The sequence below is a fragment of the Mauremys mutica genome, chromosome 12 (genome assembly GCF_020497125.1).
Source record: "Mauremys mutica isolate MM-2020 ecotype Southern chromosome 12, ASM2049712v1, whole genome shotgun sequence".
NCBI lineage: Eukaryota > Metazoa > Chordata > Testudines > Geoemydidae > Mauremys > Mauremys mutica.
The window spans coordinates 23,034,726-23,057,981 of NC_059083.1; the positions used below are offsets into that span (position 1 = coordinate 23,034,726).

General features: G+C 53.6%; 1 protein-coding gene across 1 annotated transcript; it reads left to right on the forward strand.

The window, feature by feature from the left end:
• The first annotated feature begins 423 nt into the window (after positions 1-423).
• On the forward strand, positions 424-23,256 carry LOC123344944 (zinc finger protein RFP-like). Its single transcript, XM_044981451.1, has 7 exons — positions 424-887; positions 13,267-13,362; positions 13,959-14,189; positions 15,662-15,684; positions 16,402-16,517; positions 20,893-20,952; positions 22,501-23,256. The coding sequence occupies exons 1-7, from the start codon at positions 471-473 to the stop codon at positions 23,013-23,015; spliced, it is 1,458 nt and encodes a 485-aa protein (XP_044837386.1). The 5' UTR covers positions 424-470; the 3' UTR covers positions 23,016-23,256.

The following is a 23,256-nucleotide window of genomic DNA, read 5'->3' on the forward strand; positions in this document are numbered from 1 at the left end:
TCCTTCTTGTAACCCTGTACCAAAGCACTGAATCTGCTTTGCTCTGCAATGCTGAGTGAAGACCCAGGTACCTGAGGGAGCAGCAGGAGAAAGGTGTTTGAATGATGTCTGCAAATCTCAAGCCTCACGGAGACCAGCGAAAGATCAGCACTTCCCTGCGCTGAGCTGCAACGTCTCTATTAAGCACGTTGTTAAACTGCTGCAACGCTGGACCCGGGTAACTAGCTGCATCCGCAGCAGCGTCTCTGCCCAGCACGGCTCCCCCACCACAGCTGAATTCCTTCTCCTTGTCCCTGATGGTGGCTTCCCAGACTGCCCCAGGCCTCCTCAGTCTGTCCCCACATCCTTCCTGCTCTACAAACAGCATGAGTCATTTTCTGGCAAGGAACCACCCCCTTGCTGCTGCAGGTGGGGCATAGTGTGAATTCAGGAAATTGAAACTAACCCTGATCCACTGCCCAGAGGGAGCCATGGCTGCAGAGAACCCCGTGGAAAGGCTCCAGGAGGAAGCGACATGTCCCGTCTGTCTGGAGTATTTCACAGAACCTGTCAGTCTGGAGTGTGGGCACAATTTCTGCCGAGCCTGCATCAGCCAGTGCTGGGAGGGATCCGATACAGCCGCCTCCTGCCCTCAGTGCAGAGAAACTGTGCAACAGAGAAACCTCAGGCCCAGCAGGCAGCTGGCAAATGTCGTAGAACTCGTCAAGCAGTTGAGTTTACAGACAGCAAAGGGAGCAGGAGGGGAAGGGGAGTGTGAGAGACACCAGGAGGCTCTGAAACTGCTCTGTGAAGAGGATCAAACCCCCATCTGTGTGGTGTGTGACAGATCCTGGGCTCACCGCGCTCACACAGTGGTTCCCATAGAGGAGGTTGCCCAGGAGTACAAGGTACCGAATTGCTCTCAGATTTAATGGGTTAACTTTGGGGTTTTAATTAATTTCACTGAGAGTTCCCTGTCACGGGTGTGACCCATCATTCAGCTCTGTAAAGTCTTCATTGTGTGGGGAGATGCTATAACAAAATTAATGATCTGACAATGTGGCAACAGAGGCAAAATATCAAATCTTGAAAGCAGAATCTACACCCCGCCCCCGAAGCACCGCTCACTCCATACCCCCCCTCTCTCCATTGCTTGCTCTCCCCACCCTCACTCATGTTCACCGGTCTGTGGCAGGAGGTTGGGATTCTGGTGGGGGTGCGGGCTCTGGGCTGGGGCCGAGGGGTTTGCAGTCTGGGAGGGGGCTCTGGGCTGAGCCTGGGGCAGGGAATTGGGGTGCAGGAGGGGGCTCCAGGCTGGGGCAGTGTTGGGGTGCAGAAAAGGATATGGGGTGCTGGCTCTGGGAGGAGGGTCAGGGCTGCGGCAGCAGGTTAGGGTGCAGGAGGGGGTATGGGATTCTGGCTCCAGCTGGGCGACAGTGGGGGTACGTCCAGACTACCCGCCATATCGGCGGGTAGCAATCGATTTCTCGGGGATCGATATATCGCATCTCATCTAAACACGATATATCGATCCCCGAAAGCACTCCTGTTGACTCCGGAACTCCACCAACCCGAACGGCAGTAGCGGAGTCGACATGGGGAGCTGCGGACATCGATCCCGCGCCATGAGGACGGTAGGTAATTCGATCTAAGATACTTCGGCTTCAGCTACATTATTCACGTAGCTGAAGTTGCGTATCTTAGATCGATTTCCCCCCGTAGTGTAGACCAGCCCTGACTTACTTCAGGTGGCTCATGGTCAGTAGTGCAGCGGGGCTAACGCAGGCTCCCTGCCTGTCCCAACCCTATGCCACTCCTTGAAGGCGCCAATGTGCCCCTGTGGCCCCTTGGGGGGGGGGGGGGAATGTGGCTACGCGCGCTACCCCTCTCTGCAGGAACCACTCCCGCAGCTCCCATTGGCCACAGTTCCCCATTTCCAGCCAATGGGAGCTGTGGCGGCGGTGCTTGCAGGCAGGAGCCACATGAAGAAAACCCTGCCCTCACCCCAGGCTGTGGGGGCATGATGGCCCCTTCTGGGAGTTCCGCACGGCTGGGGCAGGCAGGAAGCCTGCCTGCGCTGCCGGAAACCGCGATCGACTGGGAGAATCTCCAGGATCTACTAGTCAATTGCAATTGACTGGTAGGTGACCACTGGTCTATCTAGACAAAAGGTGGGATGGGAAATAGAGGCACAAAGCGGGGCAGCAAAGTTGCAGTCACCCAGCATGTCCGTGACAGAGCTTAGCATAGAACCCAGATCTCCTTAGACCCTATCCAAGGCCCAAACCACTTTGCCATGCTGCCATCTTAGCATCAGCCCCACCCAGTGATGAATTGTGTCCGTTAGGAGGGAGAGACGCCTTGATAAAGGTCCCAGGCCCACCAGGGAGAGGAGGTTTCCCACTGGGATTCTGAACTCCTGTGTCCCTCCACGAGGGATTTAACTCAGATGCTGCCGGCCTGCACTAGAGGAGATCACTGGGCTAAACGCTGTGTGGGACCCCGAGCACCTTCAGTCTGCACACACAAGGGCTCCAGACAGCTCAGGTCCATGCCAAGTACCACTGGGATTTCACTGGGTTGTAGCAAAACTGTCACGGAGTGTAGGGGAGTCAGGCCCTGTACCCCCGGGCTCCCTGCCGATTCACCAGGACTCTCAGCCAGCCAGTAAAGCAGAAGGTTTATTTAGACGACAGGAACACAGTCCAACACAGGTCTTGCAGGCACAGATAACCGGATCCCCCCGGTTAGGTCCATCTTGGGGCCTCACAGCCCCCCTCGGGGAACAGAGCCCTCTCTCCCTGCTTCCCCTCTTTCCCCAGTCTGCCCAACCCCCTCCGGCCCTCCTCTCTCCTCCGCTTCTTTCCCGGGCCAGGAGGTCACCTGACCCCTTTGTCTCCAACACCTTTAGCCAGAACCTTTGCAGGGAGGGGCCCGGCCATCAGTTGCTAGGCGACAGAACGTCAGGCATTTGCTGTATGGACTTTTGCTACTAGATACTTAGGATCTGTACCCAGCCCCCAGTAAGACCAGTCCCATTTGTCACACCTCTCCCCCCTTCGAGACCGAACTGAGCGGGGTCACTCCAGCCAGTGACCTGGGGAAGTTTGAACCCACCTACATTCCCACAGAGGCCCCAGGGTCCCCCCCGTTCTGGGGGGAGAGTTACCCCAGGTCATTCCAGTTTCCTGTCCCCCTGTAGGTCGGGGGGACTCGAGGGCACTTGCAGGTTACAGGGGGGAAGCCTTATGTTACCCGCGCCCTTTCCCCACCCCAATACCCCTGGGGTGCACGCGGGGCTGAGGCCTTCTTCCCACATTCCAATCTGGGGGGCTGTGATTCGGGCTCTCTCGGTTCAGAGCCCCCCTTTTGACCCTGGCCCCCCTTTTGACAGGCTCCTCCGGGCGGGGCAAGGGTCTTACAGCCATCTTCCCCCTGTCCCGGGCCTTCCTCCCCCTCTGGCAGAAGTCACAGGAGCGGCAGTGCTGCCGGACATGGGCAAAGACCCCAGGCCAGTAAAAGCTCCATAGCAGCTTCTGCTGGGTACGCCAGGCTCCCTGGTGCCCTGAGGGGGGAATGTCATGGGCCTGGCACAGCAGCTGGTGGCGATACTCCTGGGGTACCACCAGCTGCCTCCTGATCCCCCCTGACTCCATCTTCCCTGGGGGAGCCCATTCTCGGTACAGGAACCCCTTCTCCCACAGGAACCTTTTCCGGCCACCTCGACCCATGGTCTGTCCCCCCCCGAGGCTGGCCAGGTCCCCTATCCTCCACAAGGAGGGGTCTTCCCGCACCGCGGCCTGGTACTCAGCCGCAGGGGCAGGGACAGGGATCTGCTCTCTCTCACCGGCTGGGTCTGAGGCCACAACCTCTCTGAGCCCTGTCCCTGGGCGTTCCCTCCCCACCGGGTCAGGGTCCGGTGCCTCGGGCAGAGTACCTTCCCCGGTGTCAGGGTGCAGAGTCCTGCGTCGACTCTGATTACGGTTCACGGCCAGGGCACCCTGGGTGTTACTGGGCCAGTCCTCGAGATCCCCCCCCATTAACACCTCCGTGGGCAAATGTGGGTGCACCCCCACGTCCTTGGGGCCCTCCTTGTCTCCCCACTTTAGGTGTACCCTCACCACAGGCACCTTGAATGGGGTCCCGATCACACCCCTCAGGGTCAGGTAGGTGTTGGGCACCATCCGATCTGAGTCCACCACCTCGGGCCGGGCCAGCGTCACCTCTGCGTCCGTGTCCCAATACCCAGTGACCTCCCTCCCGTCTACCTCCAGGGGGACAAGGCACTCGCTCCGGAGGGGCAGCCCTGTGCCCACCCTGTAAACCCAAAACTCAGGGCGGAGAGCATCCAGCCCCTTGGAGGGGCCGACCCGGGGCCCCCCTCCCTCCTTCGCAGGTGGTACGCGGCCAGCCCCCATTTCCTGCGAACGCTGCCCCTCATCCGGCTGGGTCTCTACCAAGTTGACCCGGTGTGGGGTTGGTCCGCTCAGTTTGTCCCAGAGCTTGGGGCACTGGGCCCGTATGTGGCCTTGTTGGCCACATTGATAGCAGCCCATGTCTCGTGGGTCCCCTTGAGTGGGACGGCTGGACCCGACGCCAGATGTTTCCCTTTGGTGGGGGCCCTCCCTCGGCCCCTTCTGGGAGGTCCCATGGTGACTCTCTCTCTGCGTTGAGGCAGACCTGCTCCTTCGAGACGCCTCCCTATTATCCCTTGCCCGACTGTCCATGTATTCGTCGGCCAGCTGGCCTGCATGCTGCGGGTTCTCCGGCTTCTGGTCCATCAACCACAGCCTCAGGTCCGACGGGCACTGCTCAAACAGGTGCTCCAGTATGAATAGCTCAAGCAGATCCTCTTTAGTTTGGGCCCCAGCCGTCCACTTGCGGGCATATCCCTGCGCCCGGTTGACCAGTTGTAGGTATGTGACCTCCCGGGTCTTATGTTGACTCCGGAACCTCTTCCGGTACATCTCCGGGGTCAGCCCAAACTCGCGGAGCAGGGCCTCTTTGAACAGGTTGTAGTCCCCCGCCTCCGCCCCTCTCATTCGGCTGTACAACTCCACGGCGGTGGAGTCCAGTAAGGGGGTGAGAAACTGGATCCTGTCTGCAGGGTCAACCTGGTGCAGCTCGCAGGCATTCTCAAAGGCCGTCAGGAAGGTATCTATGTGTTGCGTTGCATGCGGGCCGGATAAAGCACAACAACCAATATGATTGCAAGCAGAATCATTTATTAAGTACAATGCACCATATTATATAGACTTCTCCATATTAGCAAACATCAGACACACCAACATCACATTGCTGCTGATTGGTTCTTTGTCTGATACACACGCTTTTCACACGCATGGCCCTTTGCTTACTGATTTCCCATTTCCCATGCAACTTATCTGATCCCAGCTAGGCCACCTGGCATTTGCCTCGCTCTGGCAGTTCCCTACTTTCTCATAACAACTTTATCTCATCCCTCTGTTCTTGTGACCACGCTGCTGTAACTTTCCACCAAGGCAGCATAGGGAAGATGCAACCCCACATCTCCCCCTCTTTTCTTAAAAAGACATCCAATAAACTGCTCCAAACTTCATAGCAAAAGGCATGCAAAACAGGGCAAGCAAATAATAATAATAAAAAAAAAAACTCCCAACACAATTATTCCCATATGGAAAAGAAAAACACCAAAATTACATAAAAAGCAGAGAAAACTACAATTTAAGCCAGATTTTTCCACTTCTATTACATTGTCCGTCACAGGGGGCGGGACAGCAAAATCTCAGGACAACCTCAGAGCTTCATCGCACACATGGCTTCCACTCCGAGGAATTACGAACGAGAAGTTCAGTTCCGCCCACACACCTAACGCCCAAATGAACAGAGCAGAAAAACAACAATAACCGGTTAAACAAAACAGAATCAGAACCAAATAGTATTTCCTTATTCTATAGGGCTCACCTATAACCATGCAATTCTTAACATATAACACCAACAGCACCAAACAAAACAAACATAAAATAACAAGGGTAAAACAGATAGATGGTGTAAATTCTGCAGGGTTCCCCCATACTCTATTGCTCACCAAACTGTGACAAATTTCTGTTACCAATTCATCCCTCATATGTCAGGTGATCAAACTGACACTGGGGGGGAATAGAGAAAACACACCATGTAACCACATTTTAAATCTTCATTAAAAATAACACAACAACAATTCTGGCCACAAGACAAACACCACAAAACAGAACATAGAACACAAAACATAAATTTTAACTCTGTGAGTAAATGCATGGTACATTAAATGCTATGCAGCTAGCATCAATTTCCTTTAATATCTAAAAAACAAAAACAAATCTACCCCTACTGGGCAATCAATCATTACTTAAAATATACAAATACCCTATTGATTTCAGGCAAAACAGGGGAATCACTTCATCAATTAAATCATTTACATTAATACAGTTGCTTCCTGGCTTGCTTCTGGATTCAAAGCTATTCACAGCTTAAAATTTCTTACTTTAACCTCTATTTTAAAACACTGAAGGACAACATCACCACTTATATGCCCTTAGGACCTAATACAATCTCAATTACATAGCACTATATACATTCTTCAGCTAATACAACAAAATTATTTATAGCCAAACAATTGCAAACTAATTTCTTTGCCTAAATATATATACAAACATTTCAAAAACACCAAAAACTGTTCTCTTTAGCATTTTACAAAATTCAGCTGCTATTCCCTCTAGCAACTACAAAATTAACTTTTTACTCTGCCTTAAATTACTCGCTTGTACTCCAACAGCCACCTTTCTCAACTTAAATCACCATTCCAAGTATCCCCCTGAATATTTGAAATTCCCAAGCTTGTGCTTGATTACCTTTTCTTTCTACTACACCCTCAAAAGTTTCCAACCAGTTTTCTAATCTCTTTATTTATTGCCTGCCCGTCTGGGCCCGATCCTTTTTTCCTCATCAAGTTCTCCGTCTATTGCCTGGCCGCCCGGGCCCGATCCTTATTTCCTCTTGCTAAACCGTTCCTTTCAAGGATACCAACTTATTTTACTACCAATTTAGCTAGGAGGGTGTACCTTTTAACTAGCCCCCATCCTTCTGGTATTCTGTAAACAATTATCTGTACTTTTCCACCGTGGGGGCTACATTCTCATGCATATAACTTTAATTACAACATCTACTTTCAGCCTATCTATTTCAATATAGGCTACATTAAATATAAAGCAATCTTACAACTACCAATAATTAGCACATAACACAAAATTTACAAAAATCTAATAAGGCTAACAAAATCACTTTACATAAAGGTACTTAGGGTCACATAAATTCAAAGCCATTCTTCCAAATTACCTAAATTTATGCCTAATAACCTACAACTCCCCCCTTTGAGAATACTCAACAAACCTTTTGGCTGAGTTTTCTCAAACTTTAAGAACAAAAAACAATTAAGCTCTAAAAAACTGGGGTTAGTAATGGGGGGGGGGGTAATATCATTTACAATCCAATTAGGGAGGGCAATACATGCTAAAAATTTTATCCAAAACACAGGGCGCAGCCTGTAGAATAAATCCCAAAATCCAATTAATATCACACTTCTCAGCAGGAGTCCCAAATTTCTTCCTGCCAGTGTACAATTCTTTGTTTCTTCACCAGGGTCAGTTCTCAATGTCCTTTTAGTCAGGAATTTCTGGACTTTGGCAATGTCAATGATGTGAGTGTTTTTTCTTCTGTTCCACCACCGTCGTGAGACAGTTTTTACGGGGGAAATTACCAGGACATTATTGCGTAGTGGTTTTGCTTCTTTCGGAAGAGAAAAAAAAATCCAATAACACAATGGGGGCTGCAGCGGACAAGGGAGAGGTTTGCCAGCACGTCACCTTGTCCTTTTTTCCTGCCATTAAAAAGCACAATGGAGCTAATAAAAAAAAATTAGGCCTATCATCAGTAGCAGAATTCTCCTGATGTGAAGGGGTCTTTTCGCAGTAAAAATCATGGGTCCAGGCAGTCAGTCTCCTGGTTGCAAAAAGTGGTAGGGCTGCTAGGATCTTTGGGCAGCTCTTCCATACCTGTGAGAAAAGACAGCTAACACATTCTGTTAGTGCCTGGCAGCGTTTTGCGGCTCTCATTAGCTTTTTTGGGCGGTTTTTCAGCTCTCATTAATCTTAGCTGTGAGCAATGTGTCCTTGACCGGGGCCAGAAAAGAATGAGCTGTCTTCGGTTAGCTCATTCTGTTCCTTTTCTTTCCCTGCTTGGCTTCTTTTAAACTGTAAATCCTGTGTCAGAACACCCAGCTATTGCAGCTCCTACCGGAGAAGCATAACGGTTTTCTCGGCATTGTCCCAGGCTTAGACCAGCCAGCGTAGGACATCTTCTCCGGGCTCCTGCCAAAACAACTTACTTGCTTGTAGGCCCGAACGACCTCCGGGGCCACAGCACGAGCCTCTGCCTGCGCCGTGCACTCCAAAGTCTTCCCGTCCAGGGCTCGCTTCCAACGGAGCACCTCCTCGTCCTGTGCCCGACGGGCGGTCAGGAGGAGCCTCTCCAGCTCCCCCTCTTTGGGAAGACGCGACCGCGATGATCCAGCTGGAAGACCTTGCATTTGATTTAACCTGTTATAAATGGCCTGCAGCTGTTGACCCCGGCGCTCCATTTCCTTATAAAAGGCATTAAACTGGGTACACTGAATAAGCGTAGTCGAATTGGGATATACCTGTGATGACACGTGTTTCACCCGAGCCTCCTTTGTTTCCCCGCATTCGTGACACCCCCAGGTCCCGTGGACACTGCATGGCTTGGGAGGGGGTGCATACGGCAAAGCTGTCTCCATAGGTTCGGGCGTATCGGGGGGTAGTGGGACCGTAGCAGGATCAGTCATGTCGGGGCCGAGGGCCACATTGGAGGGTAGTGGAGCCGTAACAGGGGCAACATCATCCAGGGCGGAAGCCAAAGGTATCACCGTGTCCTCGCCACCGAAAAACTCCCTGGCTCCAACCGGCAACACAGAAGGCATTTCGGGCGTTGGGCGGAAAAGCTCAGAAAGGGCCGCCTGCACTCCTGCCTCGGCCGCAAGAGTTTTCACTATCTTCTTTGTCTTATTCCATACTGGACTCAGGGAAAAGGCTTCCTTAACGCCCTGAGCCACCGACTTCCAAAGCTTGGAGCCTAGCCGCTCCCACACAGTTTTATTAAAAATTGTACTCGGCTTAACAAAAAGTTCCCTTCTCTGTCCCCACCGCAGCAGGCGGGATAACGTATCAGAGGGGAGCTTTTCTCCCTGCCATTCCGCGATGCGTCTTAAATATTTATGCACCGTTTTTTCTTCCGCTGATGCAGCGGTTCCCATATTAGCTGCTCTGCCCTTCTCCGCCGCGGCTTATAGCCGCCCTTTTCCTCCGCGACTTATAGCCGCCGCTTTTCTCCGCGACTTATAGCCGCCTTTCTCCTCCGCGACTTATAGCCGCCGCTTTCCTCCGCGACTTATAGCCGCCCTTCTCCTCCGCGACTTATAGCCGCTCTCCTCAGGGCTCAGGTGCGCCTCTCTTTTCGGACGCCCGGGGGCTTCTCCAGCACTCCCCACCGCAGCTCCTCCGCCTGGAACAGGTCACCGACACTATCATCATTCGATTCGAATCACGTCGGGGTCACCATTTGTTGCATTGCATGCGGGCCGGATAAAGCACAACAACCAATATGATTGCAAGCAGAATCGTTTATTAAGTACAATGCATCATATTATATAGACTTCTCCATATTAGCAAACGTCAGACACACCAACATCACATTGCTGCTGATTGGTTCTTTGTCTGATACACACGCTTTTCACACGCATGGCCCTTTGCTTACTGATTTCCCATTTCCCATGCAACTTATCTGATCCCAGCTAGGCCACCTGGCATTTGCCTCGCTCTGGCAGTTCCCTACTTTCTCATAACAACTTTATCTCATCCCTCTGTTCTTGTGACCACGCTGCTGTAACTTTCCACCAAGGCAGCATAGGGAAGATGCAACCCCACATCTATGTCCTCCCCCTCCTTACGCTGGGCCAGGAAGCTCTCATCAAAGCTCTTTGTAGGCTTGGGTCCCCCCTCACTCACCGCAGCCGGGGCCTTACTGTTGTTCAGCTGGGCCAGGTCCAGCTCATGTTTACGTTGCCTCTCCTTCTCCCTCTCCTCGTGTTCGCGTTGCTTCTCCTTCTCCCTCTCCTCGTATTTACGCTGGTTCTCCTTCTCCTCCAGCTCACGCTGGCTTTGTCTCTCCTCATGTTCCCTCTGTTCCTTACGCTCCTCCAGCTCTCTCAGTTTTATCTCTCTCTCCAAGTCCAGCCGCCTGCGCTCCACGGAGGCTGAGCGTCGCCGGGCCGATCCCCGGCTGGGGGGTGAGCTTTACTGGGCTGATCCCCTGCTGGCCGGGGGGGTCACGGTGGCCTCGGTAGCTGGGCTCCTCCTCCCCCTCCCCCTAGGCCTAGGGTTGGGAGGTCTCGGGAAGCCCTCAGCGGCCGGCTGACCACTCCCAGCGGGGACAGACACTGGTGCCTGTGCTGCAACTGCTGGGCTGCTTCCCTCAGAGACAGGGATTGGTTCATTCACACGATCCCCCTTCTCCAGCTGGGCAATTAGCTGGGCCTTGGTGAGCTTCCCACTGTGCAGCCCTCTCCGCTGGCACAGCCCCACCAGGTCACACTTGCGCTGCGTGACATACATCTTCCTGCTGGCCGCTCGCAGGCCGGGGTGCTCGCCGCTCCCCACGGGTTCCAGGGGGACCCCTAGTATGCCAGTCCTTGAGGTCACCCCCTCTCTGCCAGGGTCAAGCTGCAGACTCCCCCGCCCCTGGGACCGCTCGCTGTGATCCCCCGGGGGACCCTTGTTACTGCAAAGTCCTGCTCTCTGGTCACACTCTCCCAGGGGTTAATCGCCCCTTCGTTTGACTGCTCCCCAGTCACTTACTCCAGGAAGCGCCGTCCACGGAGTGCAGTAGATCCCACCGCTACCACCAGTTGTCACGGAGTGTAGGGGAGTCAGGCCCTGCACCCCCGGGCTCCCTGCCGATTCACCAGGACTCTCAGCCAGCCAGTAAAGCAGAAGGTTTATTTAGACGACAGGAACACAGTCCAACACAGGTCTTGCAGGCACAGATAACCGGATCCCCCCGGTTAGGTCCATCTTGGGGCCTCACAGCCCCCTTCGGGGAACAGAGCCCTCTCTCCCTGCTTCCCCTCTTTCCCCAGCCAACTCCAGTCTGCCCAACCCCCTCCGGCCCCTCCTCTCTCCTCCGCTTCTTTCCCGGGCCAGGAGGTCACCTGACTCCTTTATCTCCAACACCTTTAGCCAGCACCTTTGCAGGGACGGGCCCGGCCATCAGTTGCTAGGCGACAGAACGTCAGGCATTTGCTGTATGGACTTTTGCTACTAGATACTTAGGATCTGTACCCAGCCCCCAGTAAGACCAATCCCACTTCATCACACCCAACCCCAGGCTGGAGCTGACCGGTGCCAGTCTGACCTGTTCTGTTGTGTACGTGGGCAAGGACCAGCCAAAGTGGTTCCATTAGTCCAGGGTCTCAAACACGTGCCCGCGAGGTTATTTTCTGTGGCCCGCGAGCTCCTTGCGGCCTCCCGGTAGCATTTATCTAGACCGGCTCTGGCCCCACGCGCACCAGGGGCAGGGCAGGTTCCCTTCCTGTCGGCCGGCTCTGCCCCGGCGCTGCTCCGGGAAGCGTACGGAACCTGGGGGAGCAGAGGCGCAGGGGTGTGTGTGTTGATTTTGCTTTAGGCACCACCCCCAGCAGATCCCATTGGCCAAGGTTCCCCGTTCCCAACCAATGGGAGATGTTGGGGGCAGTGCCTGAAGCAACAGCAACACACACACTCCGTGCCCCTGCTCCCGCACGTTCCATCCGCTTCCCGGAGTGGTGCAGGGGCAGGGCAGGCAGGCAGGGAGCCTGCCCTTCCCCCAGTGCACGCTGGGACAGAGCCCGCCCCCCAAACTGCTCCTGCAGTCGAATCTCCTGCCCTGAGCCCCCTGCTGCACCCTGCACCCCGACCCCCTGCCATACCCCTCCTGCATCTGAACTCACTGCCCTGACCCCCCTGCCGCACTCTGCACCCAAACTCCTGCCCTGACCCCCTGCTGCACCCCTCATCCCTCCTGCACCCCACACCCCAACTCCCTGCCCTGAGCCCCTGCCTCACCCCACACCTGGGGGCAGGGAGGGGGCGGAGTTGGGGTGGGGATTTCGGGAAAGGGGTGGAATGAGTACAGGGCCGAAGGCGGCAGGAGGAGGTGTCAGTAATGCGGCCCTCAGGCCAATGTACTAGTCCTCATGTGGCCCTTGTGGTCATGTGAGTTTGAAACCCCTGCATGAGTCCCACCAGGCAGCCTTTTGAAATCTCCCAGAATGCACTGCTTCCGGGATCTTTACCAGGGAATGGGACAGTGGGGCATCTGGCAGGGGGGCATTGACACGGAAAGGCTTTAGGACAGTAGTAGGGCAAACCCAAAGCCGTTCTTTATACAAATCTGCATCATGTCTAATTAGGGTGGTCACTGACACATCCCCAGAACATCGGACATGCCCACACCTGCCTGCATGGGCCCGTCCTCACCAGTATCAGTCACCCTGTGTGGGCCCCACCACCGCTTTTTTCAGTGTGCCACCTGCCTGCATCATTCTGCATGAAGGTGCCACTCCCATGCTCATGGATGTCCTCCTGCATCCTCCGTCTCCTCCTCTCCCTTTTACACCAGACAAAGCCACGTTCAGTGCCGAGTCCCTACCGGACAGGGACAGTGCTCCACAAAACTGGGATTGTGCAGCTTCAGACCAGACGAATGGCCTCCCGACGTCTCATGGGGTTTGCCCTGGTGCTTAAACCAGCTCTGCCCAACCAGTGCAGTCCCCAGGGCTTCAAGGGTGAAACCTGGGTGGCTTCGAGGAATTCTATCACTTGGTTCTTTAAACCTACTACGAAACAGGTTTATTGATTCACCCCCATGTAACTCCAGTGCCCTGTTATGCTCTGTACCACTAATCAGTTCACAAATACCAGTAAAGCTTGGTTATAATTAAAATCTCTAATTACTAAAAACACTGAACCAGAATTGGTAATGAGTCTGAATGTGACACGCTCCCAGTCTCTATTAATGAGGTTTGATCTCCTTGGTGGCCCTGATGTCACAAAGCGATTAGAACCACAGTCATCTTGGGCTTTAGGTGCAAAAAAACCCACTTCCAAGCACCTCTCAACTATCCAGATGAAACCTCCCAAATCATTTCTGTTTCTTCAGGAAAGAATCCAGGCCCATTTGAAGACTCTGAGGGAAGAGAGAGAAAAGCTGCTGGGATTGAAAGCGACTGGAGAGGGGAATAGCCGGGAGTATCTGGTAGGTGCCTGTTGTTATGAACCAGCAGGGACTGGTAGTGGGAGGTCTGTTTGGAGGCAAACTCCTGTGTGGCCTTGGTGAACATGGGCTTATGTGTGTGTTTCTCCATGACCATGGATTGTTGGGTTAGATTCATGTGTATACAAGCCCTAAGCTTCCCTTTCAATTGATGAGTAGCCTTTGTGGCTTACCCAGAAATCCACCCAAGTGAACTGAATGTCTCTGTGAAGTGCTGTCCACTGGGTCTAGACATTTTGTGCATTTTTAAAACATTTGTTTCTTTTAACTCCCCTGATGTCTGTGTCAGTGTAGTGCTGAGTCCTGCCTCCTGCTGCTCTGGGTCTGAATTTCCACAGACCATAAATAACAGAAGATGCTGACCATGACTGACAGAGAAACTTCCCTTTCAGGGGGATACCGGGGCCAAAGGGGAAGGTGTGAGAGAATCCCCTGCCTAGTACCCACAGGGTAGCGTCAAATGTCAGAAATCTGAGGATTTTCAAAGAAAATCACCCTCCTGCACACTCAGCTCTCCATGAAAGGACTCCGGGCTCCATACATGTCCCTGACCAGCTCTTTTCCCTGTTTTCATACAGAAACAAACACAAACCGAGAGGCAGAAGATTGTATCTGAATTTCAGCAATTGCAGCAGTTCCTGGAGGAACAAGAGCGACTCCTGCTGGCCCAGCTGGAGAAGCTGGATGAGGAGATTGTGAGGATCCAGAAGGAAAATGTCAGTAAACTCTCTGAGCAGATTTCCCGTCTGAGTGAGCTGATCAGTGAGCTGGAGGGGAAGTGTCAGAAGCCAGCGAGTGAATTCCTACAGGTGAGACTGATTGAGAAACATAGGTGGGTGCTTCAGGACAGCCAGCTCTCCCACTCAGTGCTACCAACCGTCAGACCTGCCGATTAACTCCTCCTCCTTCTTCCAGCACCATCTGCTTGCTGCAATCAGCTGTTCCACTATGTGCAGGAGATGCTGGGAGGGAGGGGGAGGAGCGGGGAGGGACTGTGCTCAGGTTAGGATTCCCTCCCCACTTTGAACTCTGGGGGACAGATGTGGGGACCCACATGAAAGACCCCCTAATCTTATATTCCATCAGCTTAGGTTAAAAACTTCCCCAAGGCACACATTCCTTTGCTTGTCCTTGCTGCCACCACCAAGTGATTTAAACAAAAATTCAGAGATGGGTCACTTGGAATCCCTATTCCCTCAAAATAACCCTCCAAACCCCTTCACCCCCGTTCCTGGGGAGGCTTGAGAATAATATAGCAACCAATTGCCTTTAATGTAAGTACAGACCAGACCCTTATCTTTAGGACACTAAAATCAATCAGGTTCTTTAAAGAAGAAATGTATTATAAAGAAAGAAGTACAAGAATCACACCTGCAAAATCAGGATGGAAGGTAACTTTACAGGGTAATAAAAAGATTTAAAACACAGAGGACTCCCCTCTGGACTCAGCTTCACAGTTACAAAAACAGGAATAAAACAATCTCTTAGCATAGGGAAAATTCACAAACTAAAACAAAAAAATAACCTAATGCATTTCCTTGCCTTAGTTAGAATTTTTGTAATCTTAGATGGATCATTACAGGTAGCTTTTCAGGAGATGTTGTACCTGCTTGGTCTCTCTCTCTCTCTATCAGGAGAGGGAACAAACAAACAGAGCCCAAACAAAACCTCCTGCAACCCACCAGATGTGAAAGTATCTTCTTTCCTTATCGGTCCTTCTGGTCAGGAGCCAACCAGGTTATCTGAGCTTCTTAATCCCTTAGAGGTAAAGCGATTCAGTACAGCTGCAAGGAGATATTTTATGTAACTCTTTCCTTTATATTTATGGCAGCTCACAAGAGGAGGTGAGGAAGAGACAGTGTGGAGGTTGAGTGGGAGGGGGAAGAGTTGGGTTGGGGTGTGGCATTGGGGAAAGGTTTGGAGTGGAGGTGGGGCATGGGGTTGAGCACCCCCAGGGACTATTGGAAACCGCCACTCATCATTAGAAACATGCTAGACTCCCACAGAGGGAGGAGCGGGCTGCTGAATCATAAGCACTGGAATCCAGCAGTCGGAGATCTCAGTGTAACTCGGCGTATGCATTACTGACATCTAAGTGAGTATTATTCGTAGCAGAGTCACAGAGATATGAAAGATGGAAAAGCCCCATTAGCTCAGGGAATCAATGGCCTTGGGGCCAGGGCAGGGTGTCTTTCCCCATACTTCCTAAATCCCTTCCCTGGAATCCCCCGTGTGTGTGTGTCAGAGGGGACTGAAATTCTTTTGTCTCTCTCTCCTCTAGGATGTCAGAACCACCTTGAGCAGGTATGTGGCTCCCTCGCACTCCACAATGCTGGGAAAGAGCTTGATGATGAGGGTAGCACCGCATCTCCCCAGGGCTCTACAGCAAAATGTGTGGGGAGATCACATGTTGGATACAAATCTCTCTGATCAACTCCATCCTGGGGTGCTCACTCTTGTACAGAAGACTCTGGAATTCTCCAGTCAGTGGGAAAGACTGACCTCAAGTATTTTCTAGAGATGTCACATCCCTGGGGAACTGGCTGCCTCAGGATTGTGGAGATGGATTATGGGCCTGTCACTGCAGGGCACTGGTCTCTATTCAGCCCAGGGCAGTAGTTTTCAAGAGCCTTTCCCCATCTGAGGGCTGTTTGGAGACCTGTGTGGAATGACCTGCGGAAGGGGTAGCTGGTGTCTCAGTCTAGTACCTAGAGGCAGATTTCTACAGCACTTCACCTGGGAACCTCCTGTCCCTCAGAGCATGGAGGCCAAGGAGCGAATTGACCATGGAGACTCAATTCCCCTTTTGTCCCCAGAGCTGGTCTCTCGAGGCCAGAGTTGAAGAATATTAATGACCTTTGAAGGGAAGGCTGCTTGGCCCTGGGTTGTGTTGCACCTGTTCTGAGGCTGGGAGAAGTCGAGGAATTCTAACTCCAGGCCCATTAGAGCAGCGACTCACTAGCCAGAACTTATAATGAGTCACACAGTAAAATATAATCACGTGAAATTGTTTCCCTCCAGGTGTGAGAAAGGGAAGTTCCAGCAGCCAGAGGAGATTTCTCCTGAACTGGAAGAGCGAGTCAGTGATTTCTCCCAGAAAACGATTGTGCTAATGGAGATTCTGGGGAAGTTCAAAGGTACCTAGAAGGGATCTAGGAATGGAAATTGGGATGAGCCTCTGTAAGCGGTTGGTCGGGGCTCAACCCTCCGGCTGGCGGGAGGGGAGCCACACCGACTCGCTCCTTGTCCCCTCTAACTGGTGGGGCGGCAAGAAATCAGGGTTAGCACTGTCTCACGGCTCAGGCCCTGTGGATCAGGGGGCTGACCAGCAGTCAGTCTCAGTACCGTCAGGCCCTCTGTGTCAGGAGGGCTGAACAGCAATCCAATACAAGCCCAGGCCCTCTGGAGCAGGGGCCGGATAACAGCAGTTCGATATAAGTCCAGGCCCTCTGGAGCAGGGGGGGCTGGATAACAACAGTTCAATATAAGTCCAGGCCCTCTGGAGCAGGGGGCTGGATAACAACAGTTCAATATAAGTCCAGGCCCTCTGGAGCAGGGGGCTGGATAACAGCAATCAGTCTCAGGAAGGTTCTCAGGTGCAGGCCCTCAGGCAGGGGCTGCACAGAAGGCACACAGTCAGTCAGTCTAAGCCTAGACCCTTAACCGGGGCGGGGCAGCACAATAGCTCAGAACAAACCCAGGCCCTCTGGAGCAGGGGGCTGGATAACAGTAGTTCAATGGGGCTCAGGTCCTGGTGGCAGGACTGAGCAACAATTCAGTGTCTAAAGCCCAGGCCCTAGCTCAGGGCGGGGCAGCAACAGGTACAGGGCTCAGACCTTCTGGCAGGGCTGAGCGATGACAACAACTCAGACTAGTGCAGGCCTCTCTGTCTGCACTGGGGTGAGGGGGAGACTGCCACCCGTGCGTGGGGTGGCAGGGGGGACACAGGCCCACCCACTCCACTGTGTCCCAGCCCGGGGCCCTTTTAGCGGCTAACACTGCCGCTGGTCAGTGGGGTCCTGACCGCAACACACTGACATGGGCACCTCGGTGCCTATAGCCTGACATGGGTCGGCTATCCCCGGGCTACACTCCATTTCCCCCTCCGTGGGTACCTGCTCCTCGGTCGCCGGGAGTTCGGGCCAGTCCATCTGCATGGGCTCCTCGGGACCAGGGCTTGGGGGCAGGTCCGGCAACTCCTGCTGGAAGTCCGGCCAGGCGTGCTCAGGCGGCTCCTCCGGATAACAGCAGGGCGGAAGCGGCGGCGGCGGCTCCTCTTCGTAGCCGGCGCGAGGGAGTCTCAGCGGCTCCTCAGGGTACCGATCCCGGGGCAGCTCTGCTGGTTCCTCATCGTACCGGGCGCGGGGTAGCGGGGGCCAGTCTGGATCGCCGCCTCGGGTCCTAGAGGGCTCCCAGTCTGGAGCCCCTGCCGGCACATCTGCTCCCGGCGGTGGCTGGTTCCTGACTGAGCTTTGGCGTCCTCCTTTTCTACTTCCTGTCCCGCCCCTTGACTTCCGGGGGGCGGGGACAGGAAGTGGTGGCTCAGCCCAGCTGGGCTTGTGGGAGGGAGCGCCCTCTGCTGGGCAGGAGGGGAGCCACACCGACTCGCTACAGCCTCTGAGAAGAGAATGGTGCTGATCAATTGGTTCACACTTACATGATGCTGTTAAATTAAGAAATGACTCAAAGACTTTAAGGCCAGAAGGGACCATCATGATCATCCAGTCTGACCAACTGCACACTGCAGGCCACAGAATCTCACCCACCCACTCCTGCAATTGACCCCTAACCTCTGGCCAAGTTACTGAAGTCCTTAAATCATGATTTTAAAACTTCAAGTGTAACTGGTTGAGCACTCAGCAGTGCGGCGCCTCCTGCTGGTCAGTCAGGGAATTAGCTTTCCCGCTCCAGAGCGCCCCCTGCTGGCCAGTATCTCTCCTGCCTCAAGCCCCTCCATGTCCCTCCTGGACCCCAGTGCCCCTTACCTTGGGGTTCTGCCCACAGCACTACCCCCACACTCTGGGTCTCCTCTCCCAGGGGCATCCCAACCCTCTATACCCACCTTGCCTCAGTGGTTACTGCCAGTCATCTAGCCCCCTTTCTCTGGGGCAGCCTGCAGTCCGCAATGTCCACTCATCATTAGCAAGGGGGTTGGACCTACTGCCTTTCTAGCTCTAGTACCATCCCTGGCCCTTAACAAGGCCTCAGCCTGGGGACTTGCCAGGCCAGAGCTCCCCAGCTCTGCCTGCCTCACCCCAGCCCTGCTCTGTGTAAGGTACCTTGTGCTCTGCTCCCAAGCAGTCCTGCAGTGAGACTCTTGCCTGCCTAGCTCCCAGCCCTTTGATCAGGGCCAGTTGTGACCGAATTGGGTGTGGCCCCAGCTGTGGCTGCCTCCCCAGTCAGCCGACCTCAGCTGCTTTTCACCTTTTACCTCATTTTATCCCAGGATGGGAGTAAGTGCCCCGCTACACAAATTACAGAGAATCCACCATTGACTCTAGTTCAAATCTGCAACTGACCCATGCCCCACGCTGCAGAGGAAGGAAGGAAAAAAATCCCCAAGCTCTCTGTCAATCTGACTTGGGGGGAAATTCCTTCCCCACCCCAGACATGATGGTCAGTTGGATACCGAGCATTTTGGCAAGACCCAACAGCCAGACACATGGCAAAGAATTCTCTATAGCTCGGAGCCCTCCCTGTCTACTGCCCCATCACCAGCCATAGGGCACATTTCTCAAAGTGGATCCAGCCCATCACTGAGCTCTGGTCCCGTTTGCAGCTAGTTTGGGCCAAATGGGTTGTAGGGAAGGAGAAAGCCCCTCCCCTATGATCAGGGATCCCTTCAGCACAGGAGCCTCTGGTGTCTCCTCCACAGCAGTTGCAGGCACAAGGCGTGTTCCTGAGAGGGCTGGGAATGGGGTGGGGTTGGTGAGGGCGGGTGGACGAGGGAGGGGGTGGACGAGGAATAGAGGGAGGTGGGCAGTGTAAAGCTGGGCCTCGGACACTGCAGGCTGGGCAAGACACACGGGGGCCATTGTCACAGGGATGTAGCTCGGGCTGGCTTCAGAACTTCCTCAGCCTGTGCCAAGGTCTACACCGGCCCCTGCAGCCACTGAACAGCAGAGTCACAAAAGGCCCCCCTCTCCTCTCCTTTTCCTTTGAGCCAATCCTCCCCCACCTCAATTTCCACCTTGATAAAATAATTTTACTATTATTTCCATTTCTGCCTATGGAGGACGAGGTCCCGTCGTGCTGCTCTCTGTAGAGGCGCTGCGTAAACAAACCCAACAGTTCACAATTAGAGCCAGAATTTCACAAACTCTGAACATCTCGTTAGTGTCAAAGGGACCCAAGTGGGTAAAGTTACTTTTATGCCAAAGTCTTTGCAGGCTCTGGGTCTAGGTTACGACAAAAGGCAGTAAGTGAATGAGACAAACCAACTGGAGTCTGAAGGGATGAAGGGGATGAGGAGGGAAAAGTAAATCTCTTACAGATTGTGTGTCCTGGGATAGTTGTGAGTTTGCAAGGATGCTGGCTCCATTGCTGAGAGATGCCTGATTGAGAGGGGAAAATTTCAGACCTTTTTATATTAAATACCTGAGTTTGTCTCTGTGCGTCTGTCATAAATAGTTAGTTAAGGGTTAAGTTTACACCTGTAAAGGGTTAACACATAGTACCTGGTGAACACCTGACCTGAGGACCAATCAGGGAAGAGAATTTAAAATTCCTAGGAGGGAACTTTTTCTCTCTGCTCTTGTGTGTATTGTTCTTAGCCGTTTGGAGTTACAAGGGTCCAGATGTTTAGTCAAGTCTTCTGCAAGTTTCCATCTTTCTGAACTAATTTCTTCTAGTCAAGATAGTGAGTATTAGAAAGGTACTTTGTGTCCTCATCTAATAATCCTATGTTTGCAATTCTGTGTGTTTGTTATTGATTATTCTTAATTCTGCCTGTATTGTTGTACTGAGAAGGAGAGAGGATTCTCTCCAGAACTTAGCAAGGTTATACCCTATGAGTGTCCAGCTTGGGCTCATAGAGATTATGTATTTTTTTTGTTTTTCTTTTAATAAATTCTTTCTATAAAGATTTGATTAAATCCCTTCTACTGTGGGTACAGGGGGAGGGAGCTAAGAAACTCTCTCTCGGTGGTGAGACAAGCTTATCTCCGGGCAGAGAGGGGAGGGAGGAGACGGGGAGGTTTCTCCCTCTGTGAGTTGATCTGTGTTTCCCCAGGGAACGTCTTTGGAAAGAGGAGGGGGAAAACAGGGGTGTCTCGGCCCACGTAAATTGACCGAGTGGTGGCAGCAAAAAGGAGACCTACCCTAGGATTTTAGGGTGGGGGGGAGATACATGGTGGTCCTCAACTTGAAACCCCCCAGTTTCAAGTGAGGGTGAGACCATGACAGAGTCTCTGTCTGTTTCTCTGTCATAATTATGAAACAGTTTCAGAGAGGGGATGCTCTTATGAATATGAAAGTCAGAAATCTCACCTCTCTTCTCCTTTCTCCCCCAAGACACTCTGCCGTCTGAACTGGAGAGAAAAAGGGGAGAATCATTTGGAGCACACAGACAGGGTGAGTCTGCAGGTGAAGATTGCCTTTAAATTATGAGAAAATTCCAGAGAAAACGTCTTCATGAGATTGTAGCTGAAGTTACCAACCAAACTGACAGCGACCGTGACACACACAGCCCTAAAAATAACACATTAAACGGTATGGAGATCCAGGGGCCCATGTCTCCCCCACACAACACACACAATTTTAAAGGTGGGATGACCAGGACACTTTTCAGCATGGGCATAGTTTGGGGGAAGAGGGCCACGTTGCCTCCACACACTGCAAGCCTTGGCAGGGGTGGAGCATGGCAGGCAGTGTCTGTGCTTTGGGCAGGGCAGCTGAGCAGCTCCTCTCTGTGTAGTGCAGCCCCTGCCCACAGCACCAATCTCTCCCTGGTGCTGGCTTCTCTCAATGGCCCCACCCCTGCTCCTCTTTCCCTGAGGCCCTGGCCAGGCCAGAAGCCAGAACCAGGCTGCCATCCAGGGACTGCACTGGGGAGCCCTGGATCCTCCACCTGCCCAGGGTGGTGCACCCCGGGGAGTGGGGACATGGGCTGGGGACTGCTGCCAAAGGCCCATGGACCCATGTCCAGGGCAGGTGGAGTGTCAGGGGCTCTCCATAGCGGGCAAGTCTCCCAGCCTGGCCGGGGGCAGGGCCTCGGTCAGGGCCATGGAGCGGGCGGGGACACAAAAACAGTCCTGACACCACCCTTAGTGCTGAGTTCATGCCCATTCTGATGAACAGAAACACTCTTAACTAAGTCACACGCGAACAGAGCTCCCTGCCAGATCCCTCTGCTTCACCCCGGTGCAGGAGGTCTCCCCATCGCTCTTCTCCAACATCCTGCCTTTCCTGTGGGCAGACTGTGAAACTGGCAACTCTTCCTTTCTCTCTAGGCTGGAGATGGTGCTACCCCACCCAGTGCCACCTCCTACTCTCTGGTCTTAAGTGGCTGTTCCCCATTGCTGCACCTTCCTCTCTGTTCTCTGGCCTGGGACTGGAGGCTGCATTAGGGGAGGGAGCTTCCCTCTGGGGTTTAAAGCTGGTACCTGCCACTTCTGCTCCCTCAATAAAAACTTCTGACGCCTTCCTGGCTGTGTCTGTGCTGCTGGGAATGGGGCAACACAAGCAGCGGGATGTGGGAGCTGAAGCCTCTGTGATAAATGAGAAACTAATGAAGTGGCTGGTCTACACTGGGTGTGGGGGGTCGATCTACGTGAATAGCATAGCTGAAGTCGAAGTATCTTAGATCGATTTACCTCTCGTCCTCACGGTGAGGGATCGATGTCCGCGGCTCCCCCTGTTGACTCAGCTATCGCCGTTCATGCTGGTGGAGTTCCGGAGTCAACAGGAGCGTGTTCGGAGATCGATATATCGCGTCTCAATCGATCGCTACCCGCTGATACGGGAGGTAGTCTAGACGTACCCTCAGGTGTCCAGGACAGAGGTAGTTCCCTGGGATCCGGGACTGTCCCAGCCTGAACGGGGCTGCTGGGGAGCGTGAGAAATGGCCCCAGACTCCCCCAGGGCTGAGCTCTGCCCCTAACGCTCTGATTCTCTCCCCAGTGAATGTGACTCTGGATCCAGACACGGCTCATCCCGACCTCGTCCTGTCTGAGGATCGGAAAAGTGTGAGAGGGGGAGACACACGTCAGCGACTGCCCAACAACCCTGAGAGATTTGACACTGCGCTGTGTGTGCTGGGCTGTGAGGGATTCACCTCGGGGAGACATTGCTGGGAGGTGGAGGTGGGGGGTCGGGGAGTCTGGGCTGTGGGGGTGGCCAGAGAGTCTGTGAGGAGGAAGGGAGGGATCAGCCTTAGCCCTGAGGGGAGGGTCTGGGCTGTGCAGTGGTGGGGGGGTCAGTTCTGGGCTCTCACCTCCCCTGCGACCCCCCTGCCCCTGAGCCGGGCCCCCAGCAGGATCCGGGTTTGTCTGGACTGTGACTGGGGGCAGGTGACATTTATCGATGCTGGTGACGAGGCCCCGATCTTCACTTTCCCGCTGGGCTCCGTCCCTGGGGAGAGAATCCGACCCTGGCTCTGGGTGGGGCCGGGATCCCGGCTCAGCCTGTGTCCCTGAGACATGCAGCAGAGGGGAACCGGAAATCAGCCTCTCTACCTTCATGGACCCAAGTCTCTATGACCTTGGAGGACTCCCATCTTCCCAGCCTCTGGCACCTCATCTCTATGGCTGTTGGAAGCTCCTCCCCCTCCCTCTCTGCAGCCTCAGGGATGCGAGGAGGAGGGAGAAGAACCCCTGGAGCTGCAGGAGGGGCAGAGATGGGGGCTGGGCAGGGGGTGGCACTAACAGCCGGGCAGGG